The sequence below is a fragment of the Melanotaenia boesemani genome, chromosome 12, assembly GCF_017639745.1.
Source record: "Melanotaenia boesemani isolate fMelBoe1 chromosome 12, fMelBoe1.pri, whole genome shotgun sequence".
Taxonomy (NCBI): domain Eukaryota; kingdom Metazoa; phylum Chordata; class Actinopteri; order Atheriniformes; family Melanotaeniidae; genus Melanotaenia; species Melanotaenia boesemani.
This window is the reverse complement of record NC_055693.1, coordinates 5,045,101-5,072,837: the sequence shown is the minus strand read 5'-3', so window position 1 is coordinate 5,072,837 and position 27,737 is coordinate 5,045,101. Positions and strand designations below refer to the sequence as shown.

General features: G+C 39.5%; 1 protein-coding gene across 14 annotated transcripts in view; it reads right to left on the bottom strand.

Moving 5' to 3' along the window:
- The window catches only part of caska (calcium/calmodulin-dependent serine protein kinase a), a 135,933-nt gene that overhangs the window by 83,696 nt on the left and 24,500 nt on the right, over positions 1–27,737 (bottom strand). For all 14 annotated transcript variants that reach the window (XM_042001173.1, XM_042001171.1, XM_042001178.1 and 11 more), the window contains exon 2: positions 5,560–5,672. In XM_042001173.1, coding sequence (XP_041857107.1) covers positions 5,560–5,672 — 113 coding nt within the window. The remainder of the gene's footprint in view (positions 1–5,559; positions 5,673–27,737) is intronic.

Genomic DNA, 27,737 nt, shown 5'->3' with positions numbered 1-27,737 from the left:
CGCTTTGTTGATAAAATGGATGTATTTTTTAAGAGATGCTATTTTGTTTAGTTGTTTTTCTCCCAGCATTTCCTTTCTTAATGCTGCGCACTGACAACAAAAGCACTGTTACTGGTCATGCTTTAGGCATATTCTTTGCAACAGATGCAGCTCATCATGTTGGCTGAGGTCTCAGCTGGAGCTTTCAGGATGAAGAATATATGAAACAAACAGCAACACATTGAGGTGTCTCTTCATTTTGATTTACTGGTCATTATTTCTTTCATTTTTCCAGTTTGCTTGCACATGTCATCCCTAAAGAGTAGCCTACAGGTGAAAAGCTGCTCTCTGTTCCACTTTGATTAGTTCTGATCCTGATATTTTTTATGATTGTGAGTTTGGAGGGAAAAGGAGGGACATGCACCCAGCTAGGAATGCATCGATTTCACAATCGCAATAATTAACTAGTGACAAAGATGCCTCACTATAGTCACTTCCCAGAGTTAAGCTTGAACCATACCCAGATTAGCACAACTCGCGCATAGGATGCGACAAAGTTACACAACATTCTCGCACTGCTAATTACAGAAGAACTGATTGGTAAAGTACGGCAGAGGAAGAGTTTTTTCCTCCAAACCAACAGATGAAGTCATCCTTATTGTTTCTTTGTAAGGGTCTTTGTGGAGGACAGCTCACCAGTCTGTAAATGTTGCAGTAAAAGGAGGAAATACCATGTATGAATAAGAATCAACACCTGCAGGATAACCACCTGATTTGTGGTACCGTTAAGGTAAATGTTCAGTAACTGAGAAATATTGTGTTAATCATTGGCCGTCAGTTGTGTACAACTTGGGTTGGGCAGACATAAAATAAAATGAGTTAAATGGTTTTCACTACACGCTACATTATAGAGAGATGAAAAAAACAAAATAAAAAAAAAAAAAAAAATAAAACTTTTTGATGGATAGCTTTGCTGTTCAAACGTAAACAACTCTGCATAAGGTTGTTGCCTTTTTCAGTGTGTAATAGGCTGAGAAATCACAATAATTCCAGATATCTGGTTTTGTTTCTTTACTTCCACTGTTCCAGTATTGTTAATGTCTCAAACAGCAGCTTTTAGGCTAAAGGACATCTGGAAGTTAAAGCTAGCTAGATTTTTTTTCCCTGCGTTTCCATATTCTGTACACAAGTTCATAAGAAATGTTCAAAAACATTTTTATAATGTAGTTTCCAGAAAGAAGCCTCCCACGTGTGGGTAGAGGTTTTGTAGCCTTTTCCACTCTTTTCCAGACAAACACAAAAAATTGTTTGTTTTTTTGTATGCTAACACGAAATAAAAAATTCTGTGTCCTGTGGGGGGCTCTGCACTACACAGAGGTAAATTTATAAAGAAATAAAAACCTGCTTCATTTTCAGTGCACCAGTGGAAACTGAGTGTTTCAATGTGACATCGAGCAGCTGAAATTATAACTAAAGTGGCTATAAAACACATTATGTAAGTTTAAGCTGAATGTTGGATTTTTGTGCCTTAGACATGATCTGTGTATTTAAGAAAAAAAACTCAGGCCTGCCAGTTTTACTAAAATAACCATCACTGTTTGTTATTCAATCTCTAAAACTTTCCCGTTGAGTCTTTGCTCTGTTGTCACTAAACTTCCTCTCAACCATTCAGGTCAGCTCAACACGTGGATGAGAATAAATGCTCCTGCAAGGATGCAGTGCACATTTGCAGTGTATGTTTTATTTCTAGATAGATCATGAAGCAGATAAAGCCACACTAGCTCAAAGTAAGCAGTATTTTCTGGTCTGCTCAGACCTCCCACCATGAAGACAAACAGGTCCTACAGCTTTCTGTGGAAATTCAAAGTCTCGCTCTGCAGTGTGAGGACCAGCTATGGTATTTTGTGGGGGAAGCGCTGCATGTTTTGACTGCTACATGGAGGCTTAAATAAACTGAAAAGATGGTCTTACATGTCTGTCCTGCTGGACTACGAACCGGTGATGAGGGAGGGAGAATTACAGAGGGTTGCTGTGTGATGTGGCAACTAAAGCCCCTCTGAGGAACTTTAATTATCTTCAGCTCGCAGCATGTCTGCATGGTCTCACAGCCAGCCATCTCAGATTCTCCACCTCTGAATGTCAATATTAGGCACACATAAATGTCCTTAACTCGGAAATGTCATGCATGCATGATATGCACATATAAGATCAAACAAGAGCAGCTTCTGTGTACAAATTAACTTCAGAGGATTTTTAATTTTGGGTAGATTTTCTTTGCAGCTTTTCTCCTCAAAATCAAAAGAAGACACAATCAAACTGTTTCTGCCCTCATCCAGTTTTCAGATGCTGGGTAGTGGTGTTTGGAAAGAAGGGTTCTTATCTGTTGTTATCAAACGTTGAATTAATAAAAACTCATTATGTTACTCAACTCTTTCAACACATCTTTTGAAGGCATGAGGGCAAGCAAAATACATTTATTTGCTGGAGTCAAGTGTATTTTGTGTGCATCTTTGTTTGACAAACCATTCTGTCAATATATCAATTGTTTTCTCTTTTTCCTGCAAAAGGAAGTCCAGACAGAAAGATAGACGGGTAGCAGCAGTTAGATTAACATAAATAAAGAACAAATATATAACAGATAAAAAAAAAATCAATAAACAATATATACAAAAAAAAGTGTAAAACACACAATTCATAAATTAGCTATAGGTACAGACTATGTGCATTTATAAAGATTGTGGCATCTAGAAGTCAGTGCTAGTGAATAAAAGCTAATTTAAGCAGTTATAATGAGATTATTAAGGAACCATTGCACTAAATGGGCAAATAAAAAACAAATTACTGCATCATACTGCCTTTTTTTTACATCCTAAAGAAACAAAAACAAACTAATAAAATGAGGCATCCCCCTGGCCCTGTAATTCTGATAAAAGAGTAGGTGCTGTCCTGGAACCAGTTTCCAGTTATTGTTGGTTTCTAAAACTGGTTCAAGATGAAGTGCTAGAATGAAGTTTTAAAAAAAGAGGTATTTTAGCTCTTTTCCTCCCCTTTCAGCAGCTCCTGAGGGAACAATCTGGCTTTCTGGCTGCTAAACTCTCCACTATGTTCACCAGCTGCTCTCTAACTGTGTCGGAGTTGTTTGGTGCCGAGCCAGAAAAATACAGCTGCTATTTTTTTTTTCCTTCTTGAAAAGAAGAAACACGATGTAAAATAAAAACATTTCAGTCCCAACAGGAAACAGTGAGTTGAAACTGAGGATAAAGTTAAATAAACTGGAAAAAGCGACAGACTGAGCGGAGAGTTCGACGCATCCTCGTCACTATGATGAAGAAAAGGAGGATCAAAGATGTTTTAAAATGCCCAATTTCAAAGATATCTACTAAAGTATTGATACTGAAGATAACAAATCATGCCGATGTCCGTAATAAACCGATAATGTAGTAACAGCCAATGATAATAACCTTTATTGTAATAAAGCTTTAGAGCCAGTAAAGTAATGACATTTTCCAATAATGTACTGAGTTAGAGTATTGATACTGAAGATAACAAATCATGCTAGCTTATGGTTATTACATTACTGGCCTAGCACGAAAAAAACTGCAGCCAATAATAACATACATAACTAGGACTGCATTCTTAGGTTTTTGTGGTTATTTTGCTGTTTGTGTAGTTCGTTATGTTACCGGCTGTTGTTACGTTACCGGTTCCTATGGATGTCTTTTAAAGGAGCAGTCCAATGCTTCCTGTGTTCAAGTGAAAGAAAAGAAGCAGATTCTGATGTTAAACCTCTGCTTTATGTTCATTTGAGTCACATTTAACCAGCATATTTACTGAAGATATGATGTGAAAGTAGAGTGATGTAAATGCATTTGTTGCTTTCTATATATATCCGTTTCATATTTGGGCTGATGTCAACCTTCCTAACAGACTGAACACGTTGTCTTTCTCTGCCTGTATTCCTCTCAGTCTCTCTTCATAGTTTTTCCTTATCACTAACTCCTCCCTTCAGATATCTGTAATTCAATCTCTCTCCTCCATCACTCCTTTTGCCTGTGGGAGTTTTCTGATAAGACCTCTGCGTGTTTTTGTCTAGACGATACTCAGCAGCCTATTCAGGATTAGTCATCCACAACACCTGTATCTCAAACTCTGGAAAAGACCAGGCTGATTAAATGAGTGATGCTTTTTTAAATCTCTTAAATTACTTTAGTAGTATTTGCATATTCAACACTGAAAGTGGAAAGCGTAAAAATACAGAATGTTGCACACCATGAATATCACACCTCCTGCTTCAGTGTTAAACTTGTGTAACTGTTCCCACCTGGAAAGCTACCGTCAAAGTGTCTGAAGCATCACTCAGTAATCAACTGTCTAAATGAAACAAACCAACAACAGCAGAAAAATGTTGAAGTCAGAATTGTGACAGCAATATTTTGAACTATTTGCCAGCTTCTTACATATAAACAAATAGGATAAAAAAATAGATATATATATTTATGGAATCCTGCAAACTGCAGGTAGTAAAATACGAAGCCAGAAACAGTAGTTGAGCAGCAGTTGGTGGAGTTGTTCAAAAATGGCACCAAGGATGAAGAATTCAATGGATTCCCTGAATGAGATGGAGGGCTTAGTGAACTTGCTTACCGGTAACTTGCTTGCTGGAATCGTTGGCTGGTTTTGTTAACTTAGCCTATTCAGCCTCCCAGGTATGCTCTTTATGCTGTTGTGAAGCTGAATAACTGTTCAGGGTTTCTGCTACATAATTGATTGTGGTGCACCATCACAGCAAAATAACATCAAAGTGGTGCCAGAGTGGAGTAAAGCTTCTTACATACGCCACAAATAGAGCAGACTCTTGTTCTCGAGGCCGCAAGAACAAAAAGAAAAGCAAAAGAAGAGAAGCTTGGTCTGCGACGGGCGGAAATTACTGCAGGGGACGTCTGTGTCTTTATGTGCAGTGAACAGCTGACCTGGTTATGTCATATTTAACATGAAACTATGTCGGTGGCAGGGCGGGGTTGTGCACGCGGCCGTGTCGGTGTCTTAATGCCAAATGTGATGTTAACATTTTCGTTCTTTCTCAGCAAATCGATCAGCTGTTCATTAAGTGTAAGAAGGGGACTAGATCTCCCTCACAGTTTAAAGAAAATCCTGGATGAAACCCTGATGGTACGTTAACATACCGGACACATGTTCAGTCTGTTGTTCGTGTGCTATCGTGTAGTTGAATAACTTACTTTTCCAGATTAAATGTTTGTTCTTTGATTTTGTGAAATAAATTTCTAAATAAATGCGACTTATAGTCCAGTGTGACATGGATGGTTTTCCCCCGACTTATAGTCCGGAAAATACAGTAAATCTAACCCTTATAAATTCAGTTTTAATGAAATTGATTTAAATCTTTTTAAGGTAAAAAAGGTAAATTGGAGATATTTAGCTGTTTACCAAGGTCATGAATTAAATTTTTTCTCCGACGTCTAGTGTATTTTATTCAGAGTGGAAAGGACAAAGTCAAAAAGCATCCTCTGGTTATAATTATGATCTACTTCAAGTAACAGAAAACAGACTGTGATCGCTTACCTTCTGTGCTGAGTCCAGGACTGGACGTAAACTGGGCTACGTCCACGATTTTGACAGCAAACTGCTGCCCTGTCTCTCTGTTGATGCATCTCCTCACAACACTGAAAGGACCCCTGACAAAAACAAGAAGACAGAAAGATCTGTTTTATATAAAAACATCTAAAAGGCTTCAGCAGAAACCATCTGGGAAAGAAGTCAGAGAAAAAACACTGAGTAACTGTCACCGTATGTGTAAGCCAGCAAGCAGGAATAACCGTAGAGAACTGAGTTTTTTTTACTCCATTTTTGTATTTATATACTTTATTTCCATTTATCCTGGCACACATTTTAACAAACTGCTGAAATTATTTTCAGTTTAAATAAAGAAATGGTGGGTGTTCAAAGACTTGCAATCATTTGAGAGCAGATTGAAGTGGGTAATCACACTGAAACTATCCCATTAAAATAAAATTATGTTTTTTACTTTTGCACCATGCAAAATATTAAAAAAATGGATAAATGTGTAACATTCACTTCCTGTTAAAAATATCAGTAAAACGAGTAAAAAAAAAAAAAAAAAAAAAATCAGCTAGATCTGAGCTAGATCAAGTCAAAATCCCTCTTTCCCTCCTTATTCTGCTACTTGACACTTAAAAATAACAACGTTAAAATGCCAACCAAGCAGGTTCTGGAAAAAGAAGAGCATGGATGCTGAGTGAAGTTCATGCTTGTTCCCAACACACAACAACATGTGCTGCAGCTGATCAACACATGCAGAGAAACCACAGCTGCACCCAGAGTCTAACTGCTGAATATGGACACTTCTCACAATGAATCAACTCTCTGTGTAGTGAGAGCATCATCCTATTAAGTCAAAGGGATAAGCTGAAGTCTGCTCACGGCTGTGGGTTATAATTAACAAGTCAGCAGGTCAGGGTCAAAGTACAGAAATACATCTCCTACATAAAGCTTTGGCTGCAGCTGAATCCACAACAGCAGGGTAAAGGGCGCGAAATGATCCCTATACACACTCTGGATTAATGTGTGTCCATATATGTGTACCAGAAAGTGTGCATTTAGAGGTAAATGAAGCACATGATCATGTATAAGAATAGACATGCAGGCTAACTGTACATAATCCCATCCATGTACTTTCTATAGCTGCTTATTCCAGGAATTTATCCCATGATGAACCGCCGGAAAGACTGGAAACATGAACCGGAGAGCACATACAAACGGCAGGAGAAGCAGCTTCACTTCCAGCTGCGCCGTCATGAATATACTGCACATTAGAAGTAATTAATTAGTAGAATTATGAGTAATAAGCCATGAAATGAGTACATTTGTTATATTTTCTATAATCTGTTCATGTTTCACTTCCTATATATGTCATCTTTTTTTGTTTGCTTATACTCGGTTTTCAAAAATATAGATTATCTCCAATTTTTGGCATTTCTAAACATTATGGAAATCTATCCTTTTTGGTTCAGTTTTACAAGGGTCAAAAAAGAAAATAGAAACAAAGACAAAACATATGTTTGTGTTCATCAGATACTATCAGCATGACTAGTTGCCTTTTGAGCCTATTCCTACATGAGAACTATACTTACTTTCCCGTATTAGAAATCCAAAATCTATCCCTGGTTTTCCCTAACAGAGCAGCATTAAAGCACCAGCACATCCAACAGCAGCCTATAACTCCACATATTTTCAATAATACCATTAAAGGGCAGCAAATAAGTAAAACATAGGGACGTGGTGTCTGAAAAGGTGGATGCAGAAGAATGTCCAGCGTCTCTCTTGTTGTTGCAAAAATAAGTTGGTTTTTATAGAAAGTAAAGCGAAAACAACTTCTTATGACACTAATGAACATTTTCTGGATGGATTCATGCTCTCAGTCTTTCGCTTTTACATTTAATTTATGAGCTGATGATGTTTCAGAGCATCCTTGATAAAAATTGAAAGAGGTGTGCAAATTTTTATATTCCCAGTGGTGTCTCATTGTGAAGGTAAATCATCGGTGCAGCATAATCACGTTTGTTTGTTCAAATATAACAGTCAAAATATTACGTTCAACTGCTTTTAAATGTCAAAGAAGTAGAGGAAGTGTCAATGTTGCTGTGAATAAATATGGGCTCTTTGTAATACATTTTATATATACAGTTGTTTGACAAGGAAGGTGGTCAGAGAAAGAGAGGGTGACATGCAGCAAGGGCTGGAATTTGAACCTGGGTCGAGCTGTAGCCTTTGTATACGAGCCGGCTGCTCAGCCAGCCGTAAACATCCATCAGTTGATCTCTCTCTCTCTCTCGCTCCCTCTCTTTCTTTCAAACAAACAAACAAAACAGCTTTGCTGACGACTAACTTTTGTTTTGTTCCATGGATCTTTTGCAGGACAGCCTCCAGGTGAAGAAAACTTAGAGACTGAGGTTAAAGGTGAGTTTTGGGTTTTAAAATAAGTTGTGTTTTTCTTTTAATGCAAAAAAAGCATCTTGTTGGTGCGACTTCTCTGTATGTGTTGAATTATGGAGATCCTCTGTACATGAATGTTTCCACTTTCCTGAGGTTTATTACAAGCTCAAAGATGTCAAACTCTCATGTGGGATGGCCTTCTCTGGCCACCCAAAGTCATAAGCATGCTGTCAAATATAAGGCAACACTCGGTTTCTTGCTTGTGTTCCTTAGTTGCTCAGAGAAGTGCTGATTCTTACTTTTTCTGCACCAAAGACTTTTTGTTGTTATCTGCTCCATACGCCACTACTAACTTGGCTTTTTGTCCATTCTGCACCTTCTGCAGGGAATTTGTTGCAGAAAACATGGAAATTAACCAAGCTGATTTTGTTGAGTGATTTTAAACCCAAACTGGGAATTCTTGAGGTTGAAACCACTAAATGCATTTGTTTGTCTCTTATTTGTGTTTAAATGAGTAATCTTCTGTTCTACTTGCTGCTGCCTATCGCCCTAAAAAAAGAGCTTGTTAATCTCTATGGGATTTTCCTGGTTAAATAAAGGTTAGATTAAAGAAAAAGCTGCAGCTCAAACACATGGGGTCTTGTATATTCTCAGCCTGATGCTTCACCAGAAATGGATTAAAACTTTTTCTAGAGCCGTGTACCGTTGAGTTTCTTGGACAACTTCAGTGTTTCTGCCGGCCTCTTAGCCCCTCCTAAACTTCTGTAGACGACTTAATCTCCACTGGTTTAGGTGACGTCACAAAGATGGAGTTGCAAATGTCAAAATTTATTCAACTCTCATCTAGTTATTCTTAAACATTTGGCTAAGGTGAAAAACTTAAACTGGTGGAAAACAGATCTCACCCACATATGAGCATATTCCACAATATTCCATGTTTTACAGCTGATTCCTGATTCAACAGTCTGTATTTACCGCATCACAGAACTCATAGAGCCCTAAAATGAAATATGAACAAGTAACTACATGACAGTACTGTAGTGGGTTATGTGCAGAAACACAGAGTAATAAGTAATAAAAACACATCTGTTATTTTGAAAATGTACTTCTGGACTCACATCAGCTCTTTAAAACTTACTAGAAAGCACAATGTGGATAACATGAACCACAGTGTGTAAAATTTGCCTCACAAAATGGAACCAAAGTAGCCGTTTTAATGCTGTCTGCAGCTTCAGTAAACACAGCCAGCCCAACCAACACGCCAAAAGGATCGATGAAGTTATTCAGTCCTACGGGAGACTGTTTCTCCAGCAGTTGAAGACCTCAGAGCCGCAGTGTGACCCAGTCCTGTCACAATTTTCACTACATTTTTAATGTAAATAATCAATTCAGTCTCTACCTTACTGTACAGATCCTGCTCATAACTTCTTGTTTTGGGAATGCCTACTTGGTGATGTCCAAAAGCTGAACTGAAGGCGGGACATGATGCCTTTTCCAGCACACACACTTTTTCTTTATTCTAATGAAAAGCAAACACATCATCATCATGTCTCAATTCTTCAACCAATCACACCATAAATGACTGATGAAGCCATTTTCATGGTGTGAAATGGCTTTTTAAAAAGTCAGATTTTTTTGACCTCCATATGTGAAATCATTTTTTAATAAAGTTCTGTGGGTGTGCAGGGATACGCAGCACTTAGCTGGGTTCACCAGAGAAGCAGGCAGTAACTCTCAAACAAACACATTCAACTGTACCTGCAACCTTCTGTGAAATACACGTCCCACAGCAAATTATACTTAGCACAGCCTCAGTGGTGATGTGAAACAGACCGCCGTGGCTGGCTGCAGCAGTGCTGCTCGAGTGTGTGCGCACCGGCTGGTAATGAGTGTCAGTCTTTGTGCACAAACGCAACCCGGTTGAACAGATGGTGATCTAGCTAAAGCCGCTTACCGTCAAAAGGGTGAGGTAGGACTTCACACTGCCCAAACTCACACTTTCATTTCCACACGCAGGCGGTAGAATCACACCAACGCATCAACAAGGGAAACTTTGACCCCAGAGCATGAGGCTATTACTTTATTATCACGAGCACCCTTTATTTTTGGTCTCAGCTCTTTTATACCTGCATCATGCTCCTTTTTAGAAGCATGTTGACCAAATTGTTCAGACAAAGTAATCAAAAATGCTTTTATGGTTCTTCCTGCTGCATTAGTCATCGCCTCAACACATTCATAAAAACACACTGAGTTCAAGAAGCTGGTTTAGTGAGCAGAAAGGTTCAGATTTCTCCATTTCCCCATCCGGTGTTTACTTTACAGGCTGTTTCTGAATGTGGGTGAGAAATTCCACACAGACTTACAAATATCATTCACTTATCCAGAGACGACTCCAGTGACTCAGGCTGAACTGCCTCCTCCTCATTAAAGCAAGCTGTCGGCCTGGTGACACTAAACTTTACATCTTGATGTTTAGTGTTAACGTTGTTCCTGCAAAGAAAGCAGGGCTGACAAAACAACAGCTGTGCTCCAGCTTTTTCTAGCTGTGAAGAGCTGTACTTTTGTTACAGTTTCAAATATGCAGAAACAAGTTACAAAACTTGAGTCCCGATCCTAACTCCGTACATTTCAAAAAGAACTCATTTGTGATGCATGCAAGTTCTCTTCTGTACTATCCTCCTCCACACTGAGGTCAGTCACTTCACCTGTGAACCTTTTTCACGTCGCTGCAAATGTCAAGCCTCCCTCGAGGCTGAGCTCTGCACAAAGACAAGGCAGGCCTGAAGGAGCGGCGACAAACAGAGAAAAGAGGAAAGCGAGACGAAGGCAGGGAGATGGAGACAGAAGTGGAAAAAAAGACATATTCAGTTCTGGAACAGGAAAGTTAACAAAAAGGCCAAAAGGAAATCAGGAACGATGCATAAGTGAACCAAAATCTAAAGTTCATTCAATTTATACACAGCAGTAAATCCACTTATAATCCAATTTAATCGAATTCATTATAATTGTGCTCATTTAACACCAATCCATAAAAAGTTCAGGTATGGTTTTACGCTGTCCCTTCTCTTTGGCTCACTGGATGGTCCGTTTGCTTTCTGTAAGCCACGGATGTCAAACTCCGATGGATGTTCAATTGTTTTAACACACCTGACTGAAATTAATGGGTCTTTGTGCAGAACTTAACAACAAGCTGTTGGAGCCATTTGATTTGAACCTGGTCATGGACCAAATAACTAAAGCCTGCAGGACAGTGGCCCTCGAGAACCGAAGTTTGACAGCCCTGCAGTAAGCAAACCACCACAGGGTTGACTTGCAAGAGAACCGAGACCCCTAGTTTTCAAGAAGTCCAGTATTCGTTTCTTTGGTCCACACCAGAGCCTGAATGAGTGTTAAACACTACTAAAAATAAACCGTACAACCTGTGGAAGTGGACCATGGTTAGTTAAAAGACAACCGTGAATGTGCCAACCAAAGGAAGACAGACATTGATTTCCTAAACATTTGAAACTAGGGACAGCAGTGAGGACACAAAGCCCAAAACTCTACTAGTTCCCTCTAGAGCAATCAGGATAATGGATGTGACCAAAAACCAAAAAAGTGCATAAAAAATCTAAAGAAATAAAGGTAATGCCTAACATCAGCACCGTTCAGTGTGAGTGGGTTAGAAGGGGGGTTTAAAGTCACAATTTAATCGGAATGATGTTCATCATGAGAAGACGCGTGGACATATGAAACTCTCCAAGAAGGAAAAACTGACATCAGAAATCCATCAGGAGAGAAAAAGGGATTGAAGGAGAAAATAATTTGAGGGTAGAAGAGTGGTTTTGTGATGCAGACGACTCAAGAAGCGGAACTGGGTGTGTTAGAACTTAAAAGTGTACAAGAAGGAGGCATTTTGCCTTTGAATGGGACTCAGCTGCACACAGCAGCAGCCATTCAAGCTCTGAATAGAAGTCAGCTGCACACGAGCAGTTCTCATGATAACAGCCGTCCTCACTGAAATAACAGGAAGATGGAGGTGAAGAGGAGAGAGAGAGAGAAAAAGAGGAGAAGCATGGACAGGAAGAGGAGCATGCAGAAGGATTTTAGGAAGTTTATTCATACTTAGAGCCAGAGACCTCAGCGGCTGGATTAGTAAAAGGTAATCAACTTTACTACAGCGTGTAACGCTCTCTGCACAGATTTATTAACGGCATGAGACACCACTTATCTGTGATTCATGGAGGACGAGTTCAACGATGTTGCTCAAAAATATGTGCTCATCTCATTACAGTCGAGGCTGGTTTTTCCACACATTTTCATTAAGATTAAATTATCAAGTCATTGTTTAGTAATTACGCAAAAAGGTCACAACATGTTTACACACTAAACTCTTGTCTTGTCTCATGTATTCAACAGATAAAAGTGGTGGACATGATAGGACTAAAACGTACTATTATATATATTTCAAAGCAATTGTCAGTCAAAAATTCAAAATAGCATCAAAACTATATAAATTATTAAACAAAATATCAGTAAATAATTAGAATGCAGTTCAAAGGAACCTGGAAAACGATCTGGGAAAACTCTTTAAAAAGAAGGAATATGATTATGTCTGGAGAACTCTGTACAAAACATCTAAAACAGCAGAGAACAGAATGATAGATTATAACTTTATTCACACTGTTCATATGCATAAGATGGGTATAACTGATTTGGGTATTTGTTGGCACTGAAAGCATGAACAGGGCACCTTTTATCATATGGTTTGGACATGCAGTAAAATGAAGGCTTTTTAGAAAATGTTAACTAACCTAACCTAATAACTGGATGTATATCAGCGAACAGACTAATAGCAATGAACTGGAAAAATGCAGATCAATTGATAGATGAACTGTGGCTGAGGACATTGTTAAAATTACTTTGCATAGAAAGAGCTGAATCTCGTTTAACTGAACTTTACAAAGAACAACAACAGCTGTGGAAATCTATAATCCTTATTATTCATAAAATCCCCAGAATACTCTGTGACTGTGTAAATTGTTCCATATCTTATGTATTTTTGTTACAGTGAGGTTAACCAATTCCTGTAGCTTTAATCCAGTTATTTGCCAAGCTTGTCTTATAATTCACTGATGCATGTCCTCTGTCCTCACTCTCTTCAGTGGATGCAGTTTGTTTTTTTCTCCCCAGCACAGCCACAAATAAACAAATTGCATGAAAAATTAGGTTCATATGTTGTTGAATAATCAAGGTAAATGGTAAAATAATGGTAAATAATCAAAATGGTCATCCTCTTTTGTATTCTGCCTTTGTGTTTATAACTGCACATCCATCCATACATGTTCTAGCCGCTTATCCGGGGTCAGGTTGCAGGTGCAGCCTTCTCTTTCCCCGCCCACTTCTAACAGCTCATCTGGAGGGGATCCCGAAGCGTTCCCAGGCTAGCTGAGAGATGTAGTCTCTCCAGGGTTTTCTGGGTCTTTCGCTGATAATTGCACACATTTTAATAAAATTCCTGCATCTATTTTCTGTTTTCCTGGTAATATTAGACAAGACTTTTGCACAGTGTTGCATAACTAAATGTTTTCTTCACACACCTGAATGCAGCTGAAGCACTAAGGTGTGTACAGGTATATCACATGAAGAGGAGAACAAAGAGAATTTGTTCCTGTGTAAAAACATAAACAAGCTTGACCTTCACTCCCATGTTTCACAGCAATAAGCACAAAATGAACACGCAGTCTCAACCTTCACTCTCTGCATGGCAGCCGACCTCACAGGTAGGAGGTGCCGCCTTCCTCTGGAGTCTTACTCTGCTGACTCAATGACCGACCCTGCGAGAGAAAGAGGGAAAAGCTGCAGGAGACGTGAAAACATTTGCTGCATCTCACGTCAGGGTGAGCGCAAAGAATTTACTGCAGCATCAAAAAGATAGGGTGTCCTATATCGCATTCCACCCATCTGCATCTTTGTGTGTGTGTTGCTGTAGTAAAAGGTGATTTGCAGACCAAACTCCTTCACAGCTTCTCGGCACATCAATCACTCGTGTTTCATTCCGTAGATGCCACCAGCCTTATAACACACAGTATAACTCAAACAGCAGCACACATACACGTTAGTCATGGACATGCTTCACACCTGGAGGCTATGCCACATTTGCTTAATTACTTTACCAGATTGCCATTTCTATCATGTCAACTGTTTAGTATAAATACAGAAAAACTGAATACTATCTTCAAAGGAAAAAAACTATTCCAACAAAGATTAAATATAATGTGAATATAATCACAGCACACAAAGACTGAGCTCAGGTCTGCATCAGACTTAATGTTATTGAGAGGGATAATGAACCTTCAGCCTGGGGACTCATTATAAAGAACTGTCACTAAATGATCATTAATGTTTACACCTCGCAAGGAGCCTGACAAGAAAGGGAAGCCAGAGAGGTGAGTAAGAAGGAGGAGGCAGAGAAAGTTTGGTTCCACAGAGTGGAAGACATGCACCCATAACTTGCTGTCATGTCCTCATGACGCTGATAGTCTTAAGATACTACAAACGAGACTGTGCTAATTGCGAATGTTTAATATCCTCCACAAGTTTACGTGACATAGTGAAAGCATCACTAACACTGCGCTATGGAATTAGCTGCAGTTTGAGCAAAACAACCCAAGCTAGAGATTCCCACGCCTTCCTTCACGTTCTTCATGCGAGTCGCATTGTCACGCAGGATTACAGCATTTTAGCTAGCAGACTTTCCAGAGTTTTCCTTGGCAGATAGAGACTGATTGGCGTTCAGTTTACATGTTGTCTGCTTGACGTTTAAGGCTCCGTGGGGAAGCTTCAGGAGTGTCTGCTGCACTATTTTCTCTTACCTACTTAGCTGAACAACTTTTTATCCCAGAAACCAAGAAACCTTGGCCGTACACACATTTCAAATTGTCGTCTTGTTGACTTACTTTTTAAAAAGGCAACTTTATTTATAAAGCACATTTCATACTCTGAGGCAATTCAAGATGCTTCCAGACTAAAATATATCAAATTAATACACCATGAATTAGAAAAGGCAACTCTAATGCACTTACAACAGTATATATATAGATATATATATATATCTATATATATATATATATTCGATCTAATAAGCATTCAGTTTCCTTTGGAGCTTGAAAATATGGAAAGAATTAATGATAAGATCATAATTCTCACTTGATTTAAAATTGTGATGCATCTATTTCAGTCTCTTCTCTGAGGATTTTCAGGGAAACGGCCTACAGACAAATCTAATGGCAGATAAAATTAACACAGATATGCACAGAGCATTTCTTGGCAATCTGGTCAGCAAACAACAAGATCTTGCACTAGATGACCATGTGGGATAACAGGCTGACTGGACAGCCAAGTGATCCTGCCATCTAAATAAGCCGGAACAGTCGGTTTTGATGCTGGAGGAATTGTTAAACAGCATCTAACTGACAGCTTTTGGACATCTTAGACTGACTGAGCCTCATTCTCCCTTTTCTCGCTCATGTAGAAGACACAAATTGATTCAGCTGCTGACAGCGAAACTTCAATCACCCTACACTCAACTGCCACTCAAGCTTTTATTTTCTTTCCCAAAAAAAACAAAAAATCCAAAGATGTGACAAAATCTGGACACAATTCTACATCTGAAACAAATGAAGTTCTGCACATTGGGGATGCAAACAACGCAGGTGCTGTACAATGAAAATTCATGAGTCTGCATTTTAGGAAGGGAACAAAGCAGCAACACAGAAAACCTCTTTGCCTCACCCTGAGTGAAAAAGATGCAAAAGGAAGAATAAAGCTGAAAGATACAAAAGCACAATTGAGGACGACCAGAGGGTGGAGATGACATAAAGCTTTTAATCAAAATGCCAACACTACATCAGAAGTTGTTCGTAACAAGGCTGCAATGAAAACAGAGCAAGTATTTAAACATAAAATCCCCTGAAGGCACAAAGAAAACCACTGACTGACAGCTGAGACAGTCAACGGGCATCAGGTGGTAAAATTCCCAACTGATCACAGCTTCCATGATTCAGTGTTGGATTGAATGTCTTTTCCAACCTTCTGTAGAAAGGAGCCGCAGGACTCCAGAAAGAAGCTTTGAATAATTATGAGGATTCCTGGTTGCTAATGCACACAAGACAGACCAAGGATGGATTCAGGTCAAGGGCAGGGTATCGTCACTAATTTTTAACAGCCTATTTTGATTTGATAAATTCGATTCGATTTGATATCGGTTCACTTACAGCCTGTTGGGTAACACCACCTATTTTTCTTGAATATTAAAGAGATTCTCAGATAAATATTTTTATAAAATACGTGTCCATTTACGTGACAATCGAAACCAGTTATCTGGAAGTAATCAGATTACTGTAATAATCTGATCTGACTCATCTACATGCAATACAGTGTTTCCTCCAGATAAGAGCAGATTTCAGTATAGTGTATGAGAGGTTTCAGTATAGTGTGTGAATGACTTAAATTTCACATGCGTCTGCGAGAGGGTAATTCTGAATAATGTCTCAAACGGCCCCTCATAGGAATCACCTTTGTTTGAGCGCACGAGTCTGTGTGTGTGCTCACTGCCGTGGACACACAGTCGCAGCTATGACATGGCGTCATGTAAATCTGATAGACAGCATCAGACTGTTTACTTTTTGATAAAAAGGACGAAGTGGAAACCTGTTCTAGAGAAAAATGACTCAAAATAACCATACTGTATTTATTTCGAAGTACTACGTAGGTGGTGACATCACTTCTTATGTGAGTGGTAATACGCTGCAAAATACTTTACAGGTGAATTAAATCCACACTAATGAATGAAAAGATTTTAAATGATATCAGCAAGAGAAGCTGAATTCCAACCGAGGCAATACAGGAAACCAGTTGTGTGTTTATATGCTAAGATCTCACCGAGCCTCAGTAAGTCACGTAAAAGTCGAGTCATGTTACTGGAAAAGTAAAAAAAACAAACAAACAAACAAAAAAAAACTTATTTTACTGGACCAGTAGAATAACAGCACAATTTAAACTTTTAATTTTTTATTCAGTGGATTTACATAAATCACAGGTATCTGGAAATGTAAAATACAATATTTCACATTATGATTAGTCACTCAAGATCTAGAAGTTCTTTTAAATGTACATACATGTACGTGTTCACGTGTGTAGTAATCCTGACTGACTCACCTCATGATGTAAAGTAAACTCGGATCTAATATAAAGACATGTTATCTCTCTGCCTTGTAAATGTTTTATATTTAAACCTATAAATACAACCTTACATGGATAAATTAGGAATTGCAGTTACTTTTATTAAGTTTCCATACATTCATTCTGTGGGCCAGACTGGATCCTGGGCCATATGTTTGACACCCCTACGTTAAACCTGATGGCCTGGTGGTCTACTCCAGTCTTGAGCCACTGGTACCATTTCCATTAGAAGTCTGCACAGAGTGATAGCTTAATGATACATATGATGTATGACAGGAGGAGTCTGGTGCAGCATAACCGACTAATCATCTGACACTCCTCCACCCCCACCACCCCAAACATTGCTGGAGATTAAATATATTGTTGTGCACAAAATTATTATGAAAATAAAAGTAAATAAATAAATTTTATTAATCCTAGATGGAAAACTATAATGTTGAAGTGGGTGTTTTTTTTTTCTCTTGATTTTTGGTAATTTAAAATCATAAGGGTTTACATGCTCTCTTCATGCATATCTGGGTTCTCTCCAGGTCCTACAGCTTCGTCCAAGAGTCCAAAAACAATCACATCAGGTTAACTGATGGTTCTAAATTCTTCCGGGGACTGAGTGTTTTTGTCTCTCTGGGTTGGCCCTGTGAAACAGATTGCACTTCTAGATATGCAAAATCTTGTTCCAGACATTGAAGGAGTAGAATCTGCTCTGTCTCTTCTTATAAACAGCCTCAGTGTTGCATTTCCAGCCTAGTCTGTTATATAAATTCTAGTACTATTGCAGCCTAATAAACAGCCCTGCTCAGTATGGTTAGGAAGCCATCAAGTGAGACCTGTGTGGTGATCTATGCTTCTAATTTCAAACAGATTCAACACTGTCAGGAATTCGATTCAATTAAAGTACAGCCAGAAGAAGTGTGACTGTATGGGAAGACAGTGACGAGTAATTAAATGTACTCAATCAGCAACACCAGCCAGGGAATGAAAGAAGGGGGGGTACAAAAAATGCCTCCATAAATCCACACTTTCCGTTAACAGTTAATTGCACCACTTATATTTTCTCATCAGTGGTCCTCTCTGCATCCGGCTATCTCTGTATTCATGCTGCCATCTCTCCCTCCTCCCAGGCACAGTGGTTATGTAAGGAGGCAGAGCGAGGAAGCTTATTTACGCTCCCATGAGGATTAAGCAGAGGCCTGGACATGCCAGCACCTGCAAGGCTCACTGACAGTCCACAAATACACACACACACACACACCATTGCTGCACAGTTGACAGGCTTTCCCTAAAACCCCCTCACAGAGGAGCTAGCCAAAGTGTAAGATATACTTTGATGTACTCTCTCAGTGGTGGCAGTAGTAGGCCACTGGGCTTAGACAGATAAAATACATCTGAGACAAGAAGCAGAGCCCCATGCATCAAAGGATCACTTTACTATTTCAGCCTTTTTAGGAGCAGGGTTTAACGCCACTTGTTGGACTACAGAAACATTTCCAAATGAAGAAAGTTGTCATTAATGTCACGTTGACACTGCTGATACTAATGTTCTGGTAAAGATGTGCAAAATCGATCTGTTCTGCAACGCTGGCATCATCGTATCTTCGTTTTATTAAATCTTACTAGACTAGCTCTGGTAGACGAGATACTCTACTAGAGCTGCAGGATGAATTGCTTCAGTTTTGATAGAGTCTTAGAAAGATGTCTGATTATATATATATATATATATATATATATATATAAACATAAAAAAAAAAAAAAAAACATAACACAGCTGACTGAACTTTGGGGGTTATCAAACTTATACAGAACGAACAAATTCTGGCATGACTTTAATGTTATCTACAGTGCAAACCACAACAGTAAGAGGCCATAAAAGTTTACGGTCCTATGAAAAGCTCCCCAGTTCCCATTATCCTCAGAGAACCCCTGGAACCATTTGGGCCAATCATAACACCTTGTGAAAGAAGAAATTAAAACACTACATAAGTTTCCCACCTTAAAACTCGGTGCTTCTGACTCATTTTGATGCCACACTGACATTCATATGTGAATTCCTGGAGCCGTTGTTGCCCTGCAGCATCCTAAAGTTCACAACTTTTTGTTTTTAAATAATCACACACACCAACAACTGGACATCAACAAACACAACGGGACATTACCTAAGAACAAGAGGAAAAAAAAAAAAAAGAAAAGGTGACAGAGCAACAGACAAGAGTCAACATCAGACTTACTGGCTGGAAAGCTCAGAAAAAAGACAAATTAGCCTTTGATAGGGGGCGCAAAGCGCAAAAAATCTGTCAAAGTTCAGTCGTGAGGCTTTAAGAACACCTGAAAGAGAAAAAGTCTTGAAGTTGTTTCATTTGCCAGACTAGAGAAGCAAGTCAATTCAGTCCAATAACACCAAAGTGGACCCTCCCCTCCCACAGAGTAGAGAACATTGTTAACACTCAAACACGTCATCACTGTGTGAACTTCTGGACATATTTATGTTTGTACACCTCATACATCCAGAACAGCTGGAAAACGTGCACGCTTGTAATCTACTTTTGAGTATCAGCCGTTTCTGCTGAGCCACCTCCGCCTCCTGCTTCAGGCAAGAGGGATTTGGCAGTGGGGGCTCTTGAAGTGCCAGTTTAACAGTTTTTTCTTTAGCAGAGAAATAGCTACCAATGGTGGGAACATCTCTGAAGCCTGTTGCCTGGTTAGATGCAGAGAAAAAGCACAATTCTTCTGCCATGAGCCTCCCTCTTTCATCAGTAATTCTCTCACCTTCTGTTAAACAGTCTGTTATTTCTAAATTAGCTTATTCTAGGCCATGTTGTGCATTTATTGTCTTAAATCTCAAAATAAAACCCTGCAATGTCATTTCTTATAATATCTAGCACACATAGCTGCTTACTTGGTTGACAGCTGTTGGTTCAGAGAAAAGGATGTGTCACTTCCCCAGATCCTCCAAGATGCACAGGAAAGACAAAAGTCGCAGGAACATGTAAGCTATTAAGGGAACAGGGACCATGTAGGGAGGATTCTCTCCCCGGCTGCTTCAACAAATAACATGACAAACTGTGTGCAGGCGCGGGGGAATGAAAAAAAATCCAACTTGTGCCAGTGAGGTTTTATTCTAAAAGAAAGAAAAATATCAGAGCAGCAAAATAAAGCCAGTGAAAATCACTTCCCTGATGTTGTAACTCTCCTCTTTGCCTACTCTCCTATTTCTTTATCCTCTCAAAGGGATCATTTATCTGCAATTCCAATTCAGCACTGAGTAACATGCCAATCCTTCCATTTCATTAAGATTTTACTCCACTCCTGTTAATTAACTTAAAAGCTGCTGCTCTGTGCTGAAGTGTTGCAGCATCAGGTGCAGGAGCTGAACTGCTGCGTTCTTCAAAGGAGCAAGAAAAGAGAATGAGAAAGAAATGAGCATTTAGAAATACATATAGATATAAATCTAAGCTCCTTAAATGAATATCAAAAGAATATTGATGTAAAAATGCTAAATTTGTCTGCTGCAGAGCCTCCAGAGTCTGCATGTGTTGGAGCAGTTTTCAAACTGATGATGTCATTGTCATCTCTGGGCGCCAATCAAAGTTAATCCTCATTAATCCCCAGGTCCTTGGGTGGGTTGAGACGGAGGAGTGTATGAAACCACTTGGCTCTGATGTGTTAATGTGGGATCACAGAAGATGATAGATAAAATGAGGAGCAAAGGGAGGGGATGAAAACATATTAGAAATCGGTCTGAGTCATTGTGCCGACACAACAAACATGGAGGAGAGTGGGCGTTCTGAGGAGGAAAGAAGTGAGTCAGGACGTTATCTACAAGGTACTTCCCTCCAACGGTCCTGTTTTGTGTTTGCTAAGATTCAGGCCACAGTCATGGCTCTGACTGTGGCGACTTGGCACTAAGAACAAAGCGGGAACAGCCCCATGTTTAAATATAAAGTGGGTATATTTGTTGTTTAAAGTCACAATACAAGAAAAAAAGAACACAAACAGCTGGATGTTTGCCATTCCCATCCTTCGCTTTTGTGTAGCGTTCTTTCAGTTATTCGAGGTAGGCATCACGCTGCTATGACCACACAATTACGTCGCTGACACATCAATCGCTATCTGGCTGATGCGCTGCCTACCAAGTAAGAGTACAGTTGCTGTTGAAATGCAAGCGAGGTCAGGTTTACCGAACCAACCCGTCCCTCACCAACCTGAACCTGCAGGTGGAAACAGGGCTCTCATCTCATTTTTCCTCTCTTCATTCTCCTTCTCTCTTCTGTTTACTCTCCATTCTTTTGTCTCACATGTCAGGTCCACCATGAATATGTAAATTTAGCAATAAAATTTTTGATTAAAACAAATAGTACTTAAATGTCAAGAGGAGCCTTATATTCATAAAGCTCCTCTTAGCAAAGCAAATTTGTTCAGCATGACACGGCAGCCAGAAAAAAAGCCAAAAGAACATTTTCAGACCACAACGTGCAGCCCTCTAACCTTTCTGATTGAGCTTTAAGCTGAAGGACTTGTCTGGAAAATGCCAAACAGAGCCTCATGCTGGGACCCAGAGAGGGGAAAGAGAGAATGAAGAGGGAAAAGAAGAAGAGAGATGGGCAGAGGGAGGTGGATGAGAATGGTTATTTGTGAGAGATTATTTGAGATTTGTGCCAGAATCTTTTGAAGGCACTGTTTCTGACACGCCTTTGGTCATGTGAGGGTTAAAAGTGATGGAGCTCCCTCTCTGGGAAATCCATGACATGGTGAAACATTAAGCTGAACGTGTCACAGATCAAGCGGAGGACTTATGGATAGTTTCAGTCCTGTGAAAACATCATGAGTCAGATGAGTCATTTTGTCATTAACTGTCAATGTTTTACTGATAACAGAAAACTGAGTGGCACTAAATGAGTTTCAGTTTTGGTGTCATAACTTTTATCTACTGCTGAGCCTGCAACTTCTAGTTCATTTCCACTCCCATTAACATGCTAACACAAGGTTTCCTGTAGTGAAAAATCCCAAACCTGTGAACGAGAAAACTAAAATTTCACCCAAAAAATACTACTCCAAGTTTTAGATTCAAACTTCCACGACTACTGAAATGTTTTAGAGAAGTGTTTTCCTACTCCAACACACCTGATTCAAATTAATGAACTTCCTCATCCAGTTCTTTGCAGCCTGTTAACGAGCCATTCAGTTAATTCAGGTGTTAAAGTAGGGTTACATCTAAAGCATGCAGGGCAGGGGGTCCCGAGGACCTGGATTGGGAAACACTGGTTTAGAGAGCTTTGGTTGGGATTGTTCTCCCAGTTAGAGACCATGTATAAGCAAAGAAGCAAATATTCTGGATCATTTGTTGCAAAGAAAACAGATGTTTCACATGATCACAAGCTGCTTCCTGCACACCAGACGATCTTCCAACAATCTAAAACATGAAAATCTCAGACTGCTTGTGGCATGACAAACAAACAAAAACTCCCTCAGTAAACTCAGATTTTATGTGACTTGAGGACTTTTTCTCAACAAGCAAATAAATATTAAGGAAGTCCTCCAGTCAGAGCTTCTGCTTATGAGGGAAAAAGAAAGTACACCTTGTCTCAATCAAAAGATTTGCATGTCAGGACATCTGGTCTTCATCCGGTCTGCACAGCTCTCTGAAGGTCCCACCACAGACCTCCCGCCAGGCTGAGGTCTGGACTTTGACTGGATCATGTCAAACCCTTGATTCTTTTCTTTGTCAGCCATTCTGATGTCGATTTGGTGCTAGGCTTTATCATTAAATCGTCATTAAATCCTGACACACACACAGATAAACTTATGAAAAGGAAAGTTATTTCTTTAATTTCAAGGCTATAAATTATTCTGTGTGGTGAAAAATTCAAACAACATTATTTGAAACACATTTTGAAGTAATGAAAAACTTTAAATATCAAGGAAAAAAACCTAAAAGATACCAGACTAAGATTTTTGGGCTCTAAGTTGGTTTCTTGAATTTAGTCCTTCTGTTTTAAAAATTATGTAAAAGCTCAATTTAAACAGTAGAGGTTTTTCATCAGATAACAAGCAAACCTGTAGTGAATTTGGGGGATTTTTTAATAGGAAACTGCCATCAGACTTTGTTTGAATAAACTAAGGTCCATAGTGTTGTCAGCAGGCAGTAATGAAGGATGTATTACACTTGTAGAATAGATTTATTTTCTTTATTGCTCCGTTTTGTCTTCAGCCACAAAACCAAAGCTTGAAATCAGGAAAGTCAGATTCTGTTATCCTAATCTCCAGAATCCAGCTGCCTCACCAGGTAGCAAAACCCTCAATTTGATACCAATTTTCTGCCTGACAAAAACCGATTTCTAAACTAACCCATCTTCACTAAGTGAAGACGTCTGATTCTCCTGTCTGCTGCTCTGTCTGTGATTCATTATCCTCCAAACTGTTCCTGCTACTCGAGTTTTCCAAGCAGAATCTGATTTATTATTGTTAGAAAATCTTGGTGAGAGAACACGCTAAAGGAATGATTATTGGCCATTTTTGATGGCTAATATACTGAAGAAGGAATGTAGAAACAGATCTTTCTTTGTGGTGAACCTAAAGCGTGTTGGAGACAGTTACAGTTGCCAGCTGATGAAGAGGAACAGCATGAAGACTGACTGCCCTGAGTGCTGCAGTCGAGGGCTTCTTTCTTGCTTCCTCCCACACAGCCGTGGACGAATGAATGAGCAGCGAGTTCCCAGGTAGCTAAGAGACCTTCGCCCCTGCCCTCTTATCTCCATCCTTCATCCATTTTCCACCCGATTCCTGACCTTGAACTCAGGTGACCACTAATCGGATCTGAGAAGTGATTCATTCAATCATCCCTGAACAAAACCTTTGAATAATTTGCATATTACTTTGTGGATTTCTTTGTGGAATTTTCAGACAAATTTTTTTTCAGATTTTTCAGATGATAGCATTCAGTTTAATTTTTAGCCATTTAAAATAAATAAATAAATAAAAATAACCATAACTGTACTTCTTGATCGTAAAATGAACTCAAATGCAGCTCTTACAAAAGACGCTATATGATGTATAATTAACAGCAACCAGGGGCTCAGACGGTCTGTTAAAATTAATGTGAACAAGTCTTAGCCAAACATCAGAATAACCTGACATTAGGGGAAGCAAGAGAATTGACAGCAAAAAACAGAAATAGACACAGAGGAGACAGTGAGGATGTGGGAGAAAACAATCATATAAAACAAAACAAATCAAAGGAAAGAAAACTCTCCTGGTGAATCCTCAGAGTCTCTTCGTTCGGGAGCAGAGTGTGAGATTTGTTGCTGTTTCCATTCTGCCTGCAGGCAGAGAGAAGAGCCACTCTCTGGGTTAACTGGCTGATTTGTTGCCTTTTAGTAAGCAGGGCCGCTGTTTAGTCTAAATTCTTTTGTTCTTAAAACAGCAAAATGTCGCAGAAAACTACTTTTTGAAGCCTTTTTCTGCACAAGAAAACAGGGGGAAGAATTAAACCAGTGTTTGTGGCTGTAAAACTACTGGGATCAAGTCTGAGTGTTTTGGCATCTACAGAAGAAATCATGTATCATGATACATGACAGCATCACACAGATGCTGCATCCATGATGAGAATCTCCCGTTCCACCACATCCCAAAGCTGCTCTACTGGACTGAGATCTGGTGGATGTGGAGGCCGTTGGAGTCCAGTGAACTCATTGTCATGTTCTAGAAAGCAGGTGGAGATGATCTGAGCTTTGTGACATGGTGCATTATCCTGCAGGAAGTAGCATCAGAAGATGCTCCACTGTGGTCATAAAGGGATGGACATGGTCAGCAACAATACTCAGGTAGGCTGTGCTGGTTAAACCAGGCCACGTTGGAACTAAGGGGCTCACCAGCAGCCTGAAGTCTTGATGCAAGGCAGAATGGATCCATGCCATCATGAGGTTTCCACCAAATCCTGATCCCAACACCTGAATGTGGAGCTGAAATGGAGACTCATCAGACCAGCAACGTTTCTCCATCTTCTATTGTCCAGTGTTGGTGAGTCTGGGTGAACTGTTGCCTCAGTTTCCTGTTCTTAGCTGACAGGAGGCACCTGGTGTGTCTTCTGCTGCTGTAGCCCATCTGCTTCAAGGTTGGATGTGTTGTGTGTTCAGAGATGCTGTTCTGCAGACCTTGGCTGGAACCAGTGCTGATTGGAATTCCTGTTGTCTTTCTATCATCTCCAACCAGTCTTCCCATTCTCCTCTGACCTCTGACATCAACACGACATTCTGGTCCAGACAACTGCTGCTCACTGGATATTTTCTCTTCTTCAGAACATTCTCTGTAAACCCTAGAGATGGTTGTGTGTGAAAATCCCAGTAAATACTCAGACCAACAACCATGTCACGTTCAAAGTCTCTTAAATCCTCTTTGTTCCTCATTCTGATGCTCAGTTTGAACTTCAGCAAGTCGTCTTCACCATGTCTACATGACTAGATGCATTGAGTTGCTGCCATGTTATTGGCTGAATTAATATTTGTGTTAACAGGCAATTCAAAAGGTGTACCTGATAAAGTGCCAATTGAGTATAAATCCAATCCTCAATGCACCTGTGAGCTGCAACCAAAGTGAGAAATATGTGCATAAAGACGAGCTATCCTGGCTTTCTTTCACTTCATTGCCTTTGCCAGAAACTTAAAGGTAAAAGAGGAGCCAGATTAAGGCTGGACAGTCCACTGGCAGCATTTCAAGGTAAGATTTAATCAGCACCACAAATTCAAAATCCTTACCTAAAACCTTCCGGTACTCTTTTCTAGAGATAGTGGTTTCCATTTTTTAATCCAGTTTACTTCCAACTTCACCTCAAAGCAGCTCCATCATCTCACATCTTCATCAGAATAACATAGAAATATTACTTAAGTGAAATTGTCTGTACAAATGCAAAAAACTTAATTTCTATCGATTACATGCACCTCAGTTTTTCCATAAGCCATTCTGGAAAAATAAAAACAAACTGCCATTTTTCTCTAATTAAAGAAAAGAAAACAAAGGCAATTCAGATAGAAAATAAAACGTCCCAAGTGCTGCCTGATGTCATGATCCGACTGTGTATGTGTACATCTGCTGCATCATTAATGGGTCGGATGGACCATTAGTTCTGAACCATCATCCCTCTGCTAAATCATTGATAAGCTGCGGGGCCGTTGCTACATCAGAGGGGGCCCATTAAGAAAGCATTTAAGGTCCTCAAGAGAAGCAGCCTGCAGCCCACTATGATCCAACATCAATAAAAGCTTTTGTTGGTCCACGGGTAGATGTTTGTATGTTTGGGAGCGAGTATGTGCCCACACACAGTCAGGATCCCCAAACCAATTCCTCTACCTCATTATGGGGTGAAAACAAAACCCCAGTCTACCTGTAGACTCATGTTCTGCTTTCCCTGAAAACAGAGAGAGAATCGGACAGTTTCAGGCCTGAAGGTGCTCTGGTGTTCTTTTCAACAGTGTAATGGATTACAGTTCAGAGAGAGGACACTAAACAGGTATTTACAGGGCAGCACAACATGACGTAAGCTTAAAAGCAGGATCTAAATCCATCACAAACACAGAATCTGACAGATCTGCAGCGTGGAGCCTTCAGCTGCAGCGGTCAGGGGTTAGCTGTCACCGGTAAGGAATTAGCTCTAATTCTGAAACAGTGGTTATGTTAACCAAGGAGTGATGGTTGCACAGGCTGAAATTTTATTTTTGCAATTAAATAGATAATTTCTTGAAAAATATCAGAAATATATATATTTAAAAAAATGGAACAAGGCTTTTGTAGTTCTGATTAAGTTAGTTTTTATCAACATTAAACGTTTTATTGGTGCAAGTTGCTCAAACTTCAGCAAAAAAAGGACAGAAATTCCAGTTTTACTGAACTGAAGGAGATGAACACAGTTAGCTTTCCTACATGGAAGCACTTTTTTTCTACTTTGTTTTGGGAGCACATGGCTTCCAAAAACCACATTTGTTAATGGTTTTTAATGCTAAACCACATACTGCATCCATCCCAACAACATGGCTTCACAGGAAGAGTCTGGGTGCTGAACTGGCCTGCCTGCACTCCAGACCCGCCACCAATACAAAACAGAGAGCATTGTGAAATGAAAAATCCAGCAACGAAGGTCCAGGACTGTTGAGCAGCTAAAATCCTGCATCAGACCAGAATGGGACATAATTTTAGACCCTTTATTTCAATAACTTCAAACTGTGATCCATAAGCAAACATATAGCTAAGATGTTTGTTTCAAAGTGAGAAACACTGAGAAACAAACGCCTTAATTATTAGTAATGAGCTCTTAATAAAGATCAAAACAAACACATCACAGACACAGGATGAATCCAGAACTTACTGCGGTCTCATCTGTCTGGTAATCTACCAGTTTAAACTAATGATATTTATATGTAATTAGGCCTAAAACACAGAGATCTCATTTCTAATCAACTGCCGATGCAGTGGAAGATTTCCTCATTAACAAAATGCTGTAAAATCATAAACAAGAGGTCTGACTATCTGTTTTGCTTTTTTCATTTGGTCTAGTTCGGGAGCTCTCGGACTTGATTCGGAGT